Source organism: Vanessa atalanta, chromosome 20, assembly GCF_905147765.1.
Source record: "Vanessa atalanta chromosome 20, ilVanAtal1.2, whole genome shotgun sequence".
Classification (NCBI taxonomy): Eukaryota; Metazoa; Arthropoda; class Insecta; order Lepidoptera; family Nymphalidae; genus Vanessa; species Vanessa atalanta.
In genome coordinates this window covers 3,829,878-3,847,679 of record NC_061890.1, presented here as the reverse complement: position 1 = coordinate 3,847,679, position 17,802 = coordinate 3,829,878, and the positions used below count along the sequence as shown (strand labels likewise).

Here is a 17,802-nt window from a genome sequence, read left to right as displayed (position 1 = left end):
ATGCGGGCCGAAAAGACAGATCAGACAGACAGAGAAGGGATCAGCCGAGTTATGCCGCTGCAATAATGGAGCTGGAAAAATCGTATAATTAAAGAACTAATAAAAGCGGCTTTTAATGTTAATAGATTATCTTATCGATTAGCCTATAAACAAATAAATTTGACTAAAAAACCACCAATTTATGAACATATCAACATGATTGTCAATCAATAATTTTATTACAATACTTTTTATCAGTAGATCAAGTTTGGTTTCAGAAATTTACTCAAATGTGATTCGGGTTTCGTCATTTTTTTATTATATTAATATACAATAAACATATAAAAACGTCTTCGATGATTAGCGAATTAAAGGGACGTCACACCGATCAATTTAATTCAGTATTAATTGGGACTCAATCGTAATAGCGCATCGTTTATCACACTTCTAACAACTAAAGTCATGACTTTAAACGACGAAGTTGCCAACGAAATCAAAGCTTCGGCGTTGGAACTTATTGGGAACACACCTATCGTTGCTCTCGACAGAATTTGGTCCGGACCGGGTCGTATACTGGCTAAATGTGAATTCATGAATCCCGGAGGGTCAATAAAATGTCGCTCGTCACTTCATATGATAAAAAAAGCTCTCGAGAATGGAGATCTTAAACCTGGAGCGTCTGTTTTAGAAGTCACATCTGGCAATCAAGGATGTGGTCTTGCAGTTGTTTGTGCAGTATATGGACATCCACTTACTCTTACCATGTCTGAGGGTAATAGCGTGCAAAGAGCGTTACACATGGAAGCCCTCGGTGCAAAGTGTGTTCGAGTACCACAAGTAGAAGGCACTTATGGTAATGTAACCTTAGCAGACGTGCAAGCCGCAGAAAAGAAAGGGCTGGAATTAGTAAAATCGACAGGGTCATATTTTGTGGACCAATTTAATAATACGATGAATTCAGACACACATTATAACAGCACTGGACCGGAAATTTGGAAACAAACTGGACACCACGTCGACGCTTTTGTAGCTACAGTCGGCACGGCTGGAACTTTTATTGGAACGTCTAAATATCTTAAGGAAAAAAATCCTAATTGTAAATGTTACGTAGTTGAGCCAAAAGGTTCTGAGCCAATCAGAGGTCAACCTATAACGAAACCACTACATTTGCTACAAGGATCTGGATACGGATGCGTTCCGAATCTTTTCAGTTTCGGTTACCTTGACGGAACTCTTACCGTAAGCGACGATGAGGCATTGTACTACAAAAAACTCATTGGAGAGAAAGAAGGCTTGTACGTGGGATACACGAGTGGTGCTAATGTGGCTGCAGCGGTTAAACTTCTGGAGTCAGGCCAGCTGCCTCCCGACGCATGGGTCGTTACAATGCTCAATGATACCGGATTAAAGTACACTCCTATGTAAACGAGAATCGACATAAGAATTTAGTTATAATAAATAATAAGGCAAAAACACCACAAACTGTTTAAAAAAATGTTTTAAGTATAGATAAAATATAAAATGGTGAAATATAGATCAGATACAGAGTTCGTTGTGATATAAGTGTATGTTATTAATTAAACAGTGAATTAATCACTTTAGATTATAATACTGAAACCAAATTTACTATTGAGTTTAAACGTTGGCTTGGTGAGGATTTTCATTTAAATTCGATATTTGAAGACAGAATATGACATTTCAAAATAAGAAAGGAAAAACAAATAGCAATAATAAATAAAATTTGAATTGTTTACGTTTATTAAGGTTTCATTACATGGCTTCCTTACTCATAAGTCAAATCATAATATGCAGAGTAGTTATTTTTTATTGCACTATTTTCAATTTTATTAAACAACTGATCACGTTTTAGGGGTTATTCGTCAGGTGTTAGGTATAATAAAGTAGCCGATGTCTTTTGTTCGGTTTTAAGCTTACTTCATAAAAAATATCATCAAATTTGTTTAAGTGGTTTGGCCGTTAAGGCGCAACGGACAGACGGTTTCTTTCGCATTTATAATATTTGTAACTTAATAAATGCGGTCTACAGCTGTCATAATTTGTTTTTTTTTTTTTTTTTTTTTTAATATTATTATCGTTGTTGTTGGTTATTTATAAAATATAAATATACTGGCGACCCGCCCCGGCTTCGCACGGGTTGCAATACTGATACAGAATGTCATTATATACAAAGATCATAGCTATTTGTCATTAGACAATACAAACCGCTATGTATGCATTTTAAATCTGTAATGTCTTCGAAATTCTTCATTTAAATTACACGCTGTAAAGATTTTATTAATCTATATGGAATGTAAAATGTATTTAAGGTACTTAATTGGATAAGGATTAATGCTGTATTGCTTAAAATCGCTACGAAAATAAGCCATTATTTCTTGTGAAAAGTAAAAAATAAAAAATGGTTATTGTGGGTTATCCCTAAGAGATAGACATATACTATTACGCTCTTTTTTGAAGACATTTTTAAGGTGTAGTAAGTAATGTAATGAAAGCATACACAGAGACAGAAAGCTGTAAGCGACTTTATTATATACTATGTAATGATTATGCTTATTCTGACATTCTGTCAGATATTTTAAAGACTTCAAATAAATCTCTCTTAAAAGTTTTTGTGTATCTGTTATAGTTTTGGCAGCGATTGCTTCAAAAGCGTCTAGATCAACATTTTTCTCTTTCACGTTCGTTTATTATAGATAGTTCAATCCACGTTTTCAAGCCCCACTCTTGCAGTGCAAGAGTACAATATAAGCTGCAAGAGTGGGAGTTCCATTGCTACGCTCAAGATATATACATATGTAGGCACACGCGCACTGAGTTAAATGACAGACGAGATAGATAGTCATAAAAAAATGAATAAAAATTAAAATCAAATAAAAAATGTTCGTAACATGCAGTCATACATATATTTTTCCTCGGATTTTCAAAAATGATTACGGTCGAATATCGGTCGCTGCGAGAGAACCAGTAATAATACCGTCAATAATCCTTATTAATCTTTATTGAATCATTTACTACTTAAGAAATAACATAATACAATAACGCTGAACGCGATAAATGTTAATTATTACATTTAAACGAGTTATAAAATAATAACTCGCACGTTGAATTTGGTTATTTTTAAATTAATTACATTAGTAGTATATGGACTCTTCCGGTTCCGGTTCGGGTTGAAGTTCAGGTTCCGGTTCCGGATCGGGTTGAGGTTCAGGTTCTGGTTCAGGTTGAGGTTCAGGTTCTGGTTCCTGTTCGGGTTCGGGTTCTGGTTCAGGTTAAGGTTCAGGTTCCGGCTCCGGTTCGGGTTGGGGTTCAGGTTCTGGCTCCGGTTCAGGTTGAGGTTCAGGCTCAGGTTCAGGCTTAGGAGAACTAGTCCAGTCGAAGTCAATGCCTGTTACTTCATAGATCCAGTCCTGGTAGTATCCAGGTCGGACGTAAGCTGTAATAAAAAAATAAGTATAAAAAGTTTTTAAAAGTATTTTTACCTGATTTAAATATATATATTGTATGTATATTATCAAGATTATTATATTTTACGGTAACCAAAAATACTTCCACTAATAAATCATTCGATTATTATTTTTTATAACTTTATGTCACCATGTTCAGGGTAAGCTGAATAATATAAAACTCACACGAGGCTATTATGCTCAAGGCTCTACCAGTGCGACCTTCACTGCCTGGCGTGTGTCACATATACAAAAATTTAAATGATGCAAAAATATAATTGTAATAGCAATATAATATAACAATTCTCACAACTGAAAAATGTGAAATGGATTTTTATGAGTGACCATTAGAATTGTTAGTCGTTTGACCATTGTCGTTATGTTATATAAAAATAAAACCTTATTTATTTACAAATTAAAATAAAAGTTATAATTACCTGTGGGGAATATACTACTACAGCCAGCGGTAGAGCCAAAGCTCACAATACCAATCATGGTGAGTTTACCATCCTCATCCACCATTGTCAGCGGACCGCCGCTGTCTCCCTAAAATATAATTTATTTAATTATTAATATGTACATTTATTACACTAATTATGTAGTACTAATTATGTATTCTACAATTTCTCTATAAGTGTTTAAAGGTTTTCTAACAGATTTGACACAGATACAAATAAGTGGTGATAGTATATCATTGGTCTTCGTCAGTCATTAGATTTCTGAAAATATGATAATTATTCTGTCATTTAAAACAAGGACTTTTTGGTCCAGTAGCTGGCCTACCGGGTAGATTTCCGATCTGCTGTCCTACCGAATAACAAGAGTGAACCTCAGTTTACGCACATACCAGACCTGACCAAATCAATATATTTTGCAGACGGCCAAGGCAAAAATTTGGTCAGGATGTATAATACCCTTCTGAATTTTATTCCACTTAATGGTACTAACCGAGCAAGCCGATTGAATTGTGTTGTTGTAGTACTGTGCGCAAACAGTTTGCGGGTGGACGGAAAGGAACCAGCGGCGACATTCCGCGTTGCTGATACCACGGTTGAAGGTCCACAGAAGAACTTGGGAAGCGGCACCACCTGCACCAGATTAACAGTATTAAGCCATGACATGATTGTCCAATGTAAGGACTGTTAAATGTATTTAACATATAAAATAAGGTTTATTCTTGGAAAATTACTGGGAAGCTACACTTTTTGCTTATTAAAATATTCCTATACAATGTTATTTTTGGGTACTTTGATTATTCCATGACGTTATTTTGTATTTATTTGGGGTGAGATAGTTCAATGATTAGAGATAATCACTTAATAGACGCTTAGATACTTATACCATATCAAATACTTTTCTAGCCCGTAATTCAAACATGGTTCGAATCAGTGACCTACTAGACGGGGACACTGAGTCAATATAACTACTGAATTTCTTTCTGGTTCTTCTCGGTAAAATCTACTTGCCGAATCAGTTGTAGCTTTATATTTAAATCAATATCTACCATTAGCAACATAATGATTCAAAAGAACTTTTATGGGCCTTTATTACTTGAATGAAGAATTTTGATTTTAATCTTAGAATAATAGTTTGATCTTTTGACTTACATACATTCTAAAGATATAATTAATGGTCTTTAAACGTAAACAAATAAATAAATACCATTCCAAATGTCATTGGTAAGACCGAAGCCGCTCACAGTGAGGACAACATTGTTATAATCAACGTCTTTTTGTTCAGAGCTTTGCATGCGGATCGGCTGAATGTTGGCTGAAAATGTGAAAAAATATTTTAAATATAACTAATAATAACTAATTTGTGTTATTCATTTCTTGTTTGGCGGAGAAGATAAAGATCGTGCGATAATTTGACACGTATTAACTAGTAAATATTTATCCTAAAACACTAATGAAGCATCGTAAAGCGGAATGAGCAAAACCTGTTACTCAAACAGAGCGGAGCTTAAGTTCAGGAGTAGGTTTTTATAGGCAATCACTACACTATATTGTTTACCTAAATTTAATTTATTCTAAATATTATGACAGATTTCGCAGTCACGGTACGCACCGATAGTTTAATTTTACTGATCATGTTTAATCGTATATACTCTACAATATTAAACAATAAAAAAAACATGAACTTACGTCCGTAAGGAATGCTTCGACTCAATTTAATCAGAGCGATGTCGTCTCTCTGCACAGCGTTGACACTAACGTTATAACTAGGATAAATGAAAGCGTTGCTCGAATGTTCTTCGATGATATACGTTGGACGTATGAGTTCTACGACTCCAAAACGTATCACAAATGACACACGGCTGTGAAAAATAGGATATATTATAGCTTACCTTATATAAAGAGGTTATTAGAAATAAGTAGCAATAAATAATTTCCTAACGCGGATTCCAACAATTATCATGAGATTTTAAACGTGATCAGGGGCACAGTAAGGGTAAGGCTGACTTGAACCCCGCCACGGTTCAAGTCAGCCTTACCCTATAGTTATAGTTTATATATAATATTAGTATATAAATTCTATAAGTTAGTATTGTATCAGCAGATTACGTTTTTAAGGTTACATAAAAAATAATATTTTTAGTTTTAAAAATAAACTACAACATAGTCTAAAATTAAAGTTGACAGGTGGGAAATTATTTTTGTTCCTAACACTGGTTCCCTTTGCCTTGATGCAAAAAAATATGCAAAAATGTGTTTTTTTTTTACTTTCTTTATGTCAATAATCAACAAACCACGGAAAATAGTTGTTGTTTAGTGGATCTATAATTCTGGTGTCTAATGACATATTCGCACTATTGCTTCAAATTAAGCAAACATTCATGATTGATTTTTTAGGGCAGTACAAGATCACGTAACGCATGATATATCTGCATTGGGTATATTCATATCTACCACGACTGTTTCTTTCAATATTGGTCCCAGTTCCGTCATCTAGATCTAATTAATTGTTATATTTAATTTAGACCTACTTAGCAAGGCAGTGGGCAGCAGTGATGACCCAGTTGTTATGAATGATGGATCCTCCACACGAGGTTACTGAGCCGACCGCCGCTACCATACGAATGTTGACCTGGTGCGGGATCTGGCCTAATACCGCTTCCCATCCTCCAACGATGCGAGTATCTGATATAAAAATATTAATTGGTTATTTAGAAGCTACAATATTGTTATAACTTACAATTTAGGGCTACGGATGTGCGTTCCTGGTCCATTTCAGGTTTCTAACTTCGGTATGAGAATTTCTTGAGAGAAAAATTTGATAATTTTTTTATGTTCGAAGCGAAAGAAGAACCCCATGCCTCAAGATTTGCAATCTTGAAAAGTTTTCATTTGTATTTTGATAAAAAAAATATTATTAATCATGATGATTATTGCTTTATATTTTGTCTGTGTACATTACTGTAAGCCAAGAGTCATTTCATAGGAAATATAGTAGATACGTAGATAATAATTCTCGATCGCGGTTTCAAATCCCGATGAGGATTACTGAGGTTAATTTGTGTTGGAACATAATTCAGCTCTAAAACATTACGAGGAAAACTATCATTATGTGTGTTAAACTGTTATTATTTGTACCACTTACTTAAGCCTTTAATGTCTGAAACGTAAGCCGGCTCATTTTCTCTCAAAGCCGGACTCGCCTGGAATAAAACAAAAATTAATAAAATTAATTGAAGTCGACGACGACGACAAAGGACAAATCAACTGGATAAAAATGATCACGCTAAATTAAAACGAGGACATTACAATAATTTGAGTCATCTATACATATAATAAAATTGGAGTGTCTGTTTGTAATATTAAAATAACCCATTTTTACTAAATGCATATGTATGTATACACGGAACATATACCAAAATAACATTTTTTACAATTTCTGTCTGTCTGTCTGTCTGTTTGTTCCGGCTAAGGTCTGGAACGGCTGAGCCGATTTCGACGGGGCTTTCACTGGCAGATAGCGGATGTAATAAGGAGTAACTTAACTTACTTTTATTTTAGAATTATTTATAGAATACAAATTAAATCACGCTACAATATCCAAATAACTTAAATTCAAACAACGCGCACGAAGTCGCGGACACAGCTAGTTTTTAATATATTTCTATATTTTATTTGTTTATGATCATAGGGACGATGCTTACATGTCAGAATATGGTATGCGACATTGACTAGAATAATTAATTATATTGCAACTTTATGTGTACACGCATCAAAATAGTACACTATACATATAGTACAAATACTCCTTGTATTTCCATAACCCGGTCTCTTACCAAGACTGACAACTCAATCCGCTAGATAGATAGATCCGCTATCAACAGCGTATTACATCCGTGCAATTAGGTTTAAGGCTTTCCGGTAAAACTCGCGCGGGTGTACGTTCGCGTGTATTGAAAAATTGAAAAAGCAGTACGAAGTGGCGTCGATACGAGCGATGGAGCTTGACACAAACGGTGGGAATCTTGTTCCTCTAGATCTGTTGAGCGCCACCTAGACGGCCTCTCCCAGGCTCGAGTCGGCTGTCCGGCGGAAGTACCGGAACACCTCTTTGAATTACCAAAATTTAGTTTTCAATATTTCAGTCAGCTGTTAGGTAACTGATTTAAAAAAATATATATAAAATCAAGTTTAATTAATTGATTTTTTATTCGAATTAAATAATATAATTATTTTCTCTGTTATCACTACATACTATAAAACAAAGTTCCCCACCGGTTTGTTTGTTCGTCAGAACGGGATAAATTCAAAAAAAGTTTTTCGAGGTGTTCGAAGTTTGAATGTATAATTAATTAAAGTTTTGTGTAAGAATCATGACGACAGGGTGCTTTATTGGCGTGCGTATAAAAATGTTTTATGTAAGCTTTCTTATACTCGCGCAAAAACGGGCTACCCGCTAGTACGATATAAACCTAGCTTCGTTTGAATTTAATGGCCCGAATTTATTTGTTTTCTTTTTTCAGAAATAATGCATGTTTTAAGAATGCAATCCCGTGTAGAAAGAAGGCTCTTTCGGTCTACATGGTTTATCTTGTCCTAGGAGTTCAGGTAGATTCTTTCGTCACGGTTCCCTTGATGATACAATAAAAAGGGCCAACATACACGTTCCTGCTCAGATCACTACTGAGCCCTGTGGAATTAGTTGTGATAATGGTAAGAGAGCTGATGGACTGATATTAGTTCCCTGGGAACGATACGCTGGCCCCGTCTCATTTCTGAGAAACAATGTCAAAAGCCCGAGCCGCTGTGGATAAAGCTGAAGCGGAGAAACGATCCAAATATTAATATCTAATTCCGATATATTCTTTGTCCTTCATTTGCTATTGAAACGCTTGGATCTTCTGGTAGTAGTGTAAAAATAAATTATTGTCTCCACTGGTGACAGGAGGGCTGGTTCGTTGATGCGATTAACGGGGAAATGCTGCTAGCATCCTCGCCACCATTCTACGCGATCAAGATTTATACAGTAACTATTTTTAATTCATATTTGTATATATTTAAGGACTTAATGTTAATAATTCTTATGTAAATAAATATCCTAGATATAGAGTACATGATTTCATTATATGATTAGATTCGTTGTTATTTTAGTCGTCGACGACGTTAAGTTTGATTTGATTATTAATAGCAATTACTAAATCAGTTTGATTATTGCATTAAGCTGAGATTAATGTTATCAATCATTGATTAATTATTATTATTCATTGAAACATAGATAAATGCAATCAGATAGTGGGTTTTTCACATTTGATTTACAAAAAAAAATATTAATATTGTTACATTAAAATTATATCTTTCTTTTTTTTTGTTTCTACTTTGTTGTAATTTCGAAGTTTTGACCTAGATTAAACCAGCAAAATTTGAAAATATATTTTTATTTATATATTAATAAATTGTTGGCACAATCAGGGTTGGGATGGGATGGGTGGTAGGGCCGTTGTGTACTATCGGATACATATTATTTGTATAATGCATTTTAATCAAACAAATTCGAAATTTAACCTCTGTTGTCTTATAAGTTTTTTAAAAAAAAAACAACTTCAAACGCCACGTCTCAGATCAGAATTAAATTTATTTTTTTATTTTATGATACATGTAGGTGGACTAGTAAATAGGCTAGCTGATTGCAAGTAAAATATTAACCATTCTTTACATCGCCAATGCGCCACCAACCTTGGCAACGAAGATGTTATGTCCCTTGTGCCTGTAGTTACACTGGCTCACTCACCCATTAAGCCGGTACAGAGCACTACTAAGTATTGCTGCTCGGCTGTAGAATATCTGATTAGTGGGTGGTACCTACCCAGACGGGCTTGCACTGAACCCTATCACCAAGTAAAGATTAAATCGTTCAAAAGCTTTTGGCAAACATTTCTAAAAGTGGTGTTTTGTAAGGACACGATTTTTAGTAAGTACTTTAAATTTAAAGCACGTCAAATGCCCTCAAAATCGAATAAATATTTACGAATACATTGCCATAAAATTTTCTTAAAATTGTACCTGTTCAAATTAACTTTCAATTATCTCGTAAAAAGTGCCACTATTATTTTTTAAGCTTATAGAGCTCGAATATAAACAAAAAAGTCATACTAAATGATTCTGCTCAATAGTTGTGACGGTTTGAGACCGAAAATATCAACTTTAACCAGTTTTAAATTTTCCGATTTTATTTCTAAGTATGCATGACACATTTTACATGTAAGTCGTCAGCCAGAGGATGGACTATATGGTCAGTCCGACACTGGGATCAATATGGATATCTGAATAAGTTTACTCTAACTTAAATCAGAAATACTTAAGGGCGACACTACTCCTGTTAAGACAATATTAATTTGAGTATTACCCACACATCAGCCATTAATTCAATGAGACTGAGCGAGTCAATGTATCAGCGTGTACCAGGAACATAATCGTATATTCACGAGGTATATTTGATACCTTTAACAAAATCAATCAAACCTTTAGGCAGATTTGATCAACACGTAGCCTACTTCTGTTACTATTAATAAAACTGATAATAGATTTATAGACCGAAAATTGAAGTGGAATGGAAAAGAGAGGAGAGATTCTGAACTCTATTGCTTAGTAATTGTTATAAAAATTAATAACAAGTAAAAATGTTACCTGCGCCAGTCCGAGGACGAACAGTAGCCCCAAAGCGTAAACACCCACCATTTCGACTAATTACCTAATGGCTAAAAATAGTTAGCTGTGATTCTTTTATACGGCACTTATCGCATTATTAACTTGGATTTATTCTTTATCTTTTGTCGATTTGACGAAATTATAGTTAGACATATTTGGGTACAATGAGGGAAAAATATAGGTTACGCGATTAATGAGACAGCGACTTGTGGTCAATTTGGTGCGACTGTAATTTGGTGCGCAAAAATTCAGTACAGGACAGCGCATCTCGTTGGATACATATAAGTCAATGTTTTTTTATGGTTATCTGTCGTTTAGCTTCGGTTACGGAATATTTACTTTGTAGTAGGGCTTTGTGCAAGCCCGTCTGGGTAGGTACCACCCACACATCAGATATTCTTAACGCTTAAAACTTACCTATACATGCTTCAAATAATTCACATGGTACTTTTCTAACTATACTCCTATATTAATGAAATTTTATGTTTCAGATTTTAGTTCACTCAATTTATTTATTAAAATGCACGTGTTACTAGTTTTTCTATAATTGGTGTATCTTTCTCTTTATAAGAGTAATTGTTGAAAAAAACATCCAACAACACTATAAAAAAACGCTGACGTCTAGACCCAAAGAGAGAATAATATTCAAAATAAAAATAAAATAGAATTTAACAAATATTTATTAACAATAAATAAGTACAAATATTATTTTAGGTACAAAATATCACAATGACACAAAAATATTGACTACATTATATATTACAAAAATACGTTATTAATCAAAAATAAAACATTTCAAGATGCTATAATTATTGCACAATTAATTTATAAGCCTATCGTGTATTAAACAACTTTTATTGCTTTAAAATCAATGTTAAATATATATTATCACTCATTCACCTAACAAGCACTCGTCTGACAAATAAACGCCGTCGCGTTTAGGATAGGATCGCACTGCGAATCACACGAATGGATTACTGAATGATTGATGATGAATGATGAACATGGACGAATTTTATAGTCACGATTTGGATCCTCGAATTGAATTTCACTCACATATTTAACGTACGCTTAAAGTACTATACTACTAAAGTACTATTGCAAGTTTTAAGACTTGTTAAAATAGAACCACGTGTTTTTTCAGCAGTGCGATATAAACTTTTCGCTATTTAGATGTCGATTATGTATTTAAAATACCGATTTTACTTCGATTATTTAAGTCTAGATAGACTACGAAAGTTGAGGATGCGTCGAAAAAAATAGTGGCCAACAGTTGGGCACTGAGTCTACGCACACTGGTAAGACGTTTGGCGAGCGTCAAGTGTAGCTATCACGCACACTACGATAATTAAATAGAACTAAAACAAAAGTCTTTTGTTTTAGTTCTATTTAATGTGTTGTGCGGACAAATTTAAATTTGTTTTATAAATCTAAATAACTCTTATTAGAGTTTCTGTGGGTTGGAAGATTTCTGCACGACACGGTTCAATTAGTCCATGTATATTCTGGATGGAATTGTCACTCGCACCAAATATGTGCAATAATTTCAGCTTAATAATTTAGATGGATCTGGCTTCAATTAGATTGCAATATTTCACCCAAACATTAACAAGCGACGTTAAATAATAACTGATAAAAATCCAATAACTTCCACTTCGCTAGCACTAGCCGTGTTTATTAAGCAACGGTACCTTTGTGACAATATTTTTTTTTGGCAACAATTATATTGTTATGCCCACTGACAGAAAGTTTTGACGTCTATCATTTGGTTATGACAAGTGACACACTACAGAAATAAGCAGTTGACCGAACCTTGTAATGGCGATTTATGGATTTAAAATAAAAAGTTTTCGAAAGTATTTAAAATTACATTTAACTCAAAATTATAAAATTTATTGTGAGTTAACATAATTAAAAATGAATTCTGTAGTTAAACAGTGATTACTCTCTTTTAGATAACATTGATTTGACATTCGAAAGAAGGGGACATCTTAGCTTAAATAATCACCCCCTAAAGAACATATATAGGTAATAGATCGTTTTTAATTTAAATCCTCGTCATTTCAAAGTTACGTATTAATAAGCACATTCTCTCAGCGACTGGACCGAATCGCACCCGATATTTAGATAATTTATGGACTACCTACTAAACGAGATATTTGTTCGTTTTTAAATCGATGTTATTAAGGAATAACTCTATGGCCTGATGCTAAATATCAATGACCCTAACTTTTATTAATCAGAATATAAACAACGAACAAATGTATGTCTATTGTTTTATAAAACGTACGCGTTTTGAATATTATTGTCGAATGTCTGTATTAGTTAAGCTTATGCCGTTTCAGCACAAATAAATTTATTATATTTTATATGAGTGGGCTAACGGCAAAATGTGGGTTAGATTTTATTCATAGATAAGCATTTATTTTAGCACCAGGGTACAGAATTATTTTTTTTTACAGAAATAGTAATTAATAAATAGAAGGTAATTTATTCTTCTAAATCGATAAACTACTAATCCTAACTGCAATGATAAGTACTGAGTCGTAATTATTAAAATTATTACGTATTTTAATATGAATTGTGTTAGAATATATTTAACGATACAAAAATACAAACATATTATTTACAGTAAGAATAAACTATTGGATTATAGTGGTTTAAAGTTGGCCTTAAATTCGATGTCTACATTCGTTTTGGTTCGTAAAAACAATTTGTTTGTTTATTTTATATTCGAGTTATTATATTATAAATTTCATTTATATTCTTCGAATAAAAATTTGAGATATAGTTTTATGCCACTGTGGCTCATTACTTAAAAATTCGAAATACAATTTATAATTACTTGGTTCCGCTTTATTTATTTCATAAATAAATCTTCAATAACGCTAATACAGCCAATATAATACTACATAAAATGTATGTTAATAATATTCTCACTGATAAAAAATAAAAATATTCTAAGAATTTATAATTAACATTCTTAAGTAACACGTGTTATATTATTTCATAAGCCTTTCCGCCGCTAAGGGAATGCATTTCTGACGTCTGTCAGTTGATCATGACAATTGATACAGAACAAAAATAAACTGTTGACATAACATTGTCAAAGCGCATTATGTATGTAAAAATATATCAAAATTATTCTATTTTTGAATTATATTATTCGTTAGTACGGCAATTAAACAATTGTAGTACTGTTATCGTAGGTTATTCGCCATTTCAAAGTGACGTCGTCGTTCGATCATGAACCTGTGCCAATTCTCTTAGCGGCCGCTTATTAAATAATAAACGTAACATCTCCCTACAGATCTCGCTTATCAACTTCCATTTTTCCAATAAAATAACGATAAAACTGTAAATTTTTCATAATCATATTTCATAAAACGGTTTATATTGTTTAAAATAACTAAGTACAATACAAAAAATCACTAACATATATTTTCACAAAATATATATATTATCGGCTCAAAAGAGACCACTATGAGACAAAATAACCGAAGCTTGTTTGGTTCGGGTTGTACTATTTAAAGTCCTGTATAATTTTATTGTCCGTGCATATAAGCTCAAAAACTTACGACAAGCAAATATGAGTTCTATCTTACAAATCATAAGCCTCAGAATGCAATGGATTTAAAACAACGTATATGTTTAACTACATACTCGTAATTGAACTCGTTTATCACGTTTGTATGGTTATAGATGTATCTTTCTTTGCTTCTAACATCTTGTAGTAGACGACAGCATCGTGAACGGTGGGGAACGTGTCTAATTGTAGTTGTTCAGATTCTAGGGAATTGTATCGTTCAATCATTTCTAATACTGGTCCTGAAACACACGAATATATGATAAAGGATGTGCGTGTTATATTATTGTTCGCTATTCAAATCCAAAAAAATCAATCTATGTTTCGTGCTAGTCGGCTCTAACAGGGTCGTTTCAAAAGAGATTATTTTAAATTTAAATTTAGAACCGATTCGAAAAGTAGATTCTACCAGCATAGTGAAGCCATGTCATGTAAATCAAAAATGTACATGAAACGACATTCGGACAATCTTGAGAAGTCATCTTATAAAAAAACAATTATATCTTCCGTACTCGTGAGACGTTATCATCAATGAAGTATATTTTGCATACATTATTTGACTGCGGACTGAGTTATTATTTAGTTAGTTCATCGTCCACATTTAATTTTAACTTATATAACATGACTGTGTGGAATAAATCTACGATCAGCAATTGCTTTGAAATTAAATCATGGAAAAATTAACATAATTTGTATAGATAGTTACTTAAAACTATAAAAAAAAGCACTTAGTATTAATAAAAGCTACACACCATTAGCGCCCGCAAGTAGAACTGTGATGTCGTTAGCCACCAGTTCCTTTTGAGCTGCGACGAGACTTTTTATCCCTGGCGCATCTACGTATGACAACGCAGTGGCGTCGATTATTACACATTGCACCTGAAATACAAAATAAATTAACTTTTAAATACTGGTTAGCAGAACATCAATCTTATCTTGATAATTATATCTTGACAGGAAAACCCAATAACATGAGCCAAAGACCTCGATGCATGTTAATTTCTGGACCAAAAAGGGCATTTTGGACAAATAAAGTTTTTTTTTTATAGGAAGACTCAAACAAACCTTATTGCTTATAGTCGAGTCCCATTCAAGCGATTCACTCTTAGCGAGGTTGCTTTCGTCATCAGCCTGTTGCTGCTTAAAGTACCCGATCTTCCTGAACAGAGTCACACGGAACAGATTCTTAGTTGCGAAATTGAGACCGCCGCAATAGTGGAATATTTTGATACCTGATATTTCTTCTGCCTGGAAATAAATAAATAAATATATATGATAACTAGAAATAAAAATATTTAGCAGGTAAATACAATTAATAGAAAATAAATCCATCTTAGACTCATACAACAAATATGTGAAATTAAAAAAAAATAGTTCACGTCACTTTACAAAAAAATATTTTATTATTATTAATATTCTCGATATACGATGAAATTGACTATTATATAAATATGTTATGTGAATATTATCGTGTAAATGATCTATTAGTCATAATATTTTAATTTATAAATACACATTTGACTATTATATTCAAACTATTCTATTATTATCTGTAAAGTTTAAATGTCGACATCATTGTCACATATGACGTTATAAAAATGTAAATTAATGATATCTAGAAATATTAAAATAAAATAACAAATTTCGCGTATTATTAACTAAAACCTTTTTAATGATGAAGTGAACATCATCGTGATACACCATAAAGAAAGTCAAAAAAATCGTGTTTTAGTAGAAGAAGACAAATAAAATTTTGCAGTACATAAAAATTTTCATGATGAGATTATTCGCGGACAAAAGGTACCCGTATTGTTTGCACTACCAAGTAGGTGTTTGTGACGTTGCGAGATGGTGGGTTTTCATATTAATGAACATAATATTAATGTACACTATACAATTCATTGTAATATCCGTTTACTATAACAGAGAAATGGAATGGATTAGCCGCGGGATGTTACCATCGGAAAATTAAATGTTTTAAAACTTTAAATGAAAAAGATTACTGTACACTTTTTATATAAACATGTGTGTAACATGTAACCTCTTAGTACATAATAAAATATAAGTTGCGATTTAAATAAACCTTTTTATTACATAATTATGTGGCAAAGTTTGCCAGTAGAACTTAAATTCTCATATTGATTTACTTTATTATCGTCCCAAAAAGCAAAAGCTTTAACCTTAAAATGGGGCATTGTTAAAAAAAAAATCTAGAAATTTCTACGTAATTTAAAACGATAATATAAATACAATACTCACAGCTCGGTACCTCTTTATATCTAGATATAGATCTGTATCCAGGACTCGTCCGAGGAGACACGTGTACGGTTTTTGAGAACGACAGAACAATGTCGCCACACTTGCTAATAATCCTGCTCCAAGTCTGAAAAGTAGTTTATTAAAACCCATTGATTAGCTCTCAAGATCGTAGATGTGACCATTTCTAACTTATTTGAAATAGATTTATATTATATGTTGTTATTTAAAAGACTTAAGTAGAGGATTACTCGTAATTTCGTCTATTTGGTATTTATGTGTCAGAGATGACAAGTTCACTAAATATCAAAATCATATTCCATCAAAAGTTAATTGTAGTCGTGAGGCCGGTTGACTTTTTTTATTTCATTTAGGTTGACTGACTAGCGAATGTGTCTTCTGAAGGTGAGTGGTAGCCACTGTCCAAAAAAATAGGCGCTGTAGGAAATATTATACGTCAAATATTTCGCCAAAGCGCTAAAAACCTCGGGAAACAAGATGTAATGTTTATGTCCCTTGTGCCTTTCACTCGCCCTTCAAACCGGAACGAAAAAATACTAAGTACTCCTATTTGGTATTACAAAATATGGTAGGTGGTACCTACCCAGATAAGCTTGCACAGCAGCCTAGTAAATATTAAATAACCTTCCTCTAAAGCGAATTTATTGTTGTTTGCTCTATGGAATAGCTAGAAATTTGCTAAAACTATCAATAAAATTATGTAATAATAAAAAAATATAGACTATCTATATTTTGTCATATTGTTATCTTAAATAAATTCCCTAATCACGTAATTAAGTTCCCTAAACCGCTCCCTCAGTCAAGGAAATTACCAGATATCTAAGCATAAACATCCACCGCTAATATTAAAACTAGTAAATAGGAACACGGGACAATACATCTTAGAGCCAACCTTACCATTGGTGGGCTATTTGGTCATTATTTTAAATAAACAATTTAAATATATATATATACATATATAATAGTTATATATTATATAATAGTTTCATACTCACCCAATGTCAATGTCTATTAACAACGTGATCAAGAACGTGACGAGCCATACGATTGCATCCAATTTGCTCAGATTCCAAAATCTTTAAAAAAATAAAATGTCTTCATAATTCTTTATTTATATATAAAGGATTATTGCCGATATGACCTAGCAGATAGAACACCGAGCACCAAAAAATTTTCATGTGCATTCTTTTTTTAAAGGATCGTAGCAATGACCGTTATAATTAAAAAGGCATCCCTTTTAAGCTTATCACTTGTGTCAGAAGTTGGGACGACAGTAGCCCAAGGGGTCAGGATCGATCCTGCGACTTTTTACATCGCTAGGCGGCCCGTAAACCATTGC

The 17,802-nt window shown here is 33.0% G+C and overlaps 3 protein-coding genes across 6 annotated transcripts in view; 1 reads left to right on the top strand and 2 right to left on the bottom strand.

Annotated features, from left to right (window-relative positions):
* Positions 1-441: 441 nt before the first annotated feature.
* On the top strand, positions 442-1,404 carry LOC125072103 (putative inactive cysteine synthase 2). The gene has a single exon (XM_047682615.1). It carries the CDS (start codon positions 442-444, stop codon positions 1,402-1,404), a length of 963 nt encoding a protein of 320 aa, XP_047538571.1.
* A 1,573-nt stretch (positions 1,405-2,977) lies between these two features.
* LOC125072150 (collagenase-like) lies at positions 2,978-10,638 on the bottom strand. Its single transcript, XM_047682685.1, has 10 exons — positions 10,580-10,638; positions 7,041-7,098; positions 6,427-6,580; positions 5,585-5,757; positions 5,103-5,210; positions 4,389-4,528; positions 3,878-3,986; positions 3,329-3,430; positions 3,241-3,268; positions 2,978-3,156 (listed from the first exon to the last, which is right to left on the bottom strand). The coding sequence occupies exons 1-10, from the start codon at positions 10,628-10,630 to the stop codon at positions 3,129-3,131; spliced, it is 951 nt and encodes a 316-aa protein (XP_047538641.1). The 5' UTR covers positions 10,631-10,638; the 3' UTR covers positions 2,978-3,128.
* A 667-nt stretch (positions 10,639-11,305) lies between these two features.
* Positions 11,306-17,802, bottom strand: part of LOC125072149 (prestin) — a 43,743-nt gene continuing 37,246 nt past the window's right edge. For all 4 annotated transcript variants that reach the window (XM_047682682.1, XM_047682683.1, XM_047682681.1 and 1 more), the window contains 5 exons: positions 17,459-17,539; positions 16,446-16,569; positions 15,252-15,434; positions 14,939-15,065; positions 11,306-14,428 (listed from right to left, as the gene is read on the bottom strand). In XM_047682682.1, coding sequence (XP_047538638.1) covers positions 14,283-14,428; positions 14,939-15,065; positions 15,252-15,434; positions 16,446-16,569; positions 17,459-17,539 — 661 coding nt within the window. In that variant the 3' untranslated portion in view covers positions 11,306-14,282. The remainder of the gene's footprint in view (positions 14,429-14,938; positions 15,066-15,251; positions 15,435-16,445; positions 16,570-17,458; positions 17,540-17,802) is intronic.

What these genes read in the sequence shown, in the direction of transcription:
- LOC125072103 (XM_047682615.1), top strand. Translation starts at nt 442, where the DNA reads ATGACTTTAAACGACGAAGTTGCCAACGAAATCAAAGCTTCGGCGTTG.
- LOC125072150 (XM_047682685.1), bottom strand. Translation starts at nt 10,630, where the DNA reads ATGGTGGGTGTTTACGCTTTGGGGCTACTGTTCGTCCTCGGACTGGCG. An exon ending in TCGTCCTCGGACTGGCGCAG is followed by an intron (nt 7,099 to 10,579) that starts GTAACATTTTTA and finishes GTTTTATTCCAG; the next exon opens with GCGAGTCCGGCTTTGAGAGA. An exon ending in TGAACCTGAGCCTGAACCTC is followed by an intron (nt 3,269 to 3,328) that starts AACCTGAACCGG and finishes AACCTGAACCTT; the next exon opens with AACCTGAACCAGAACCCGAA.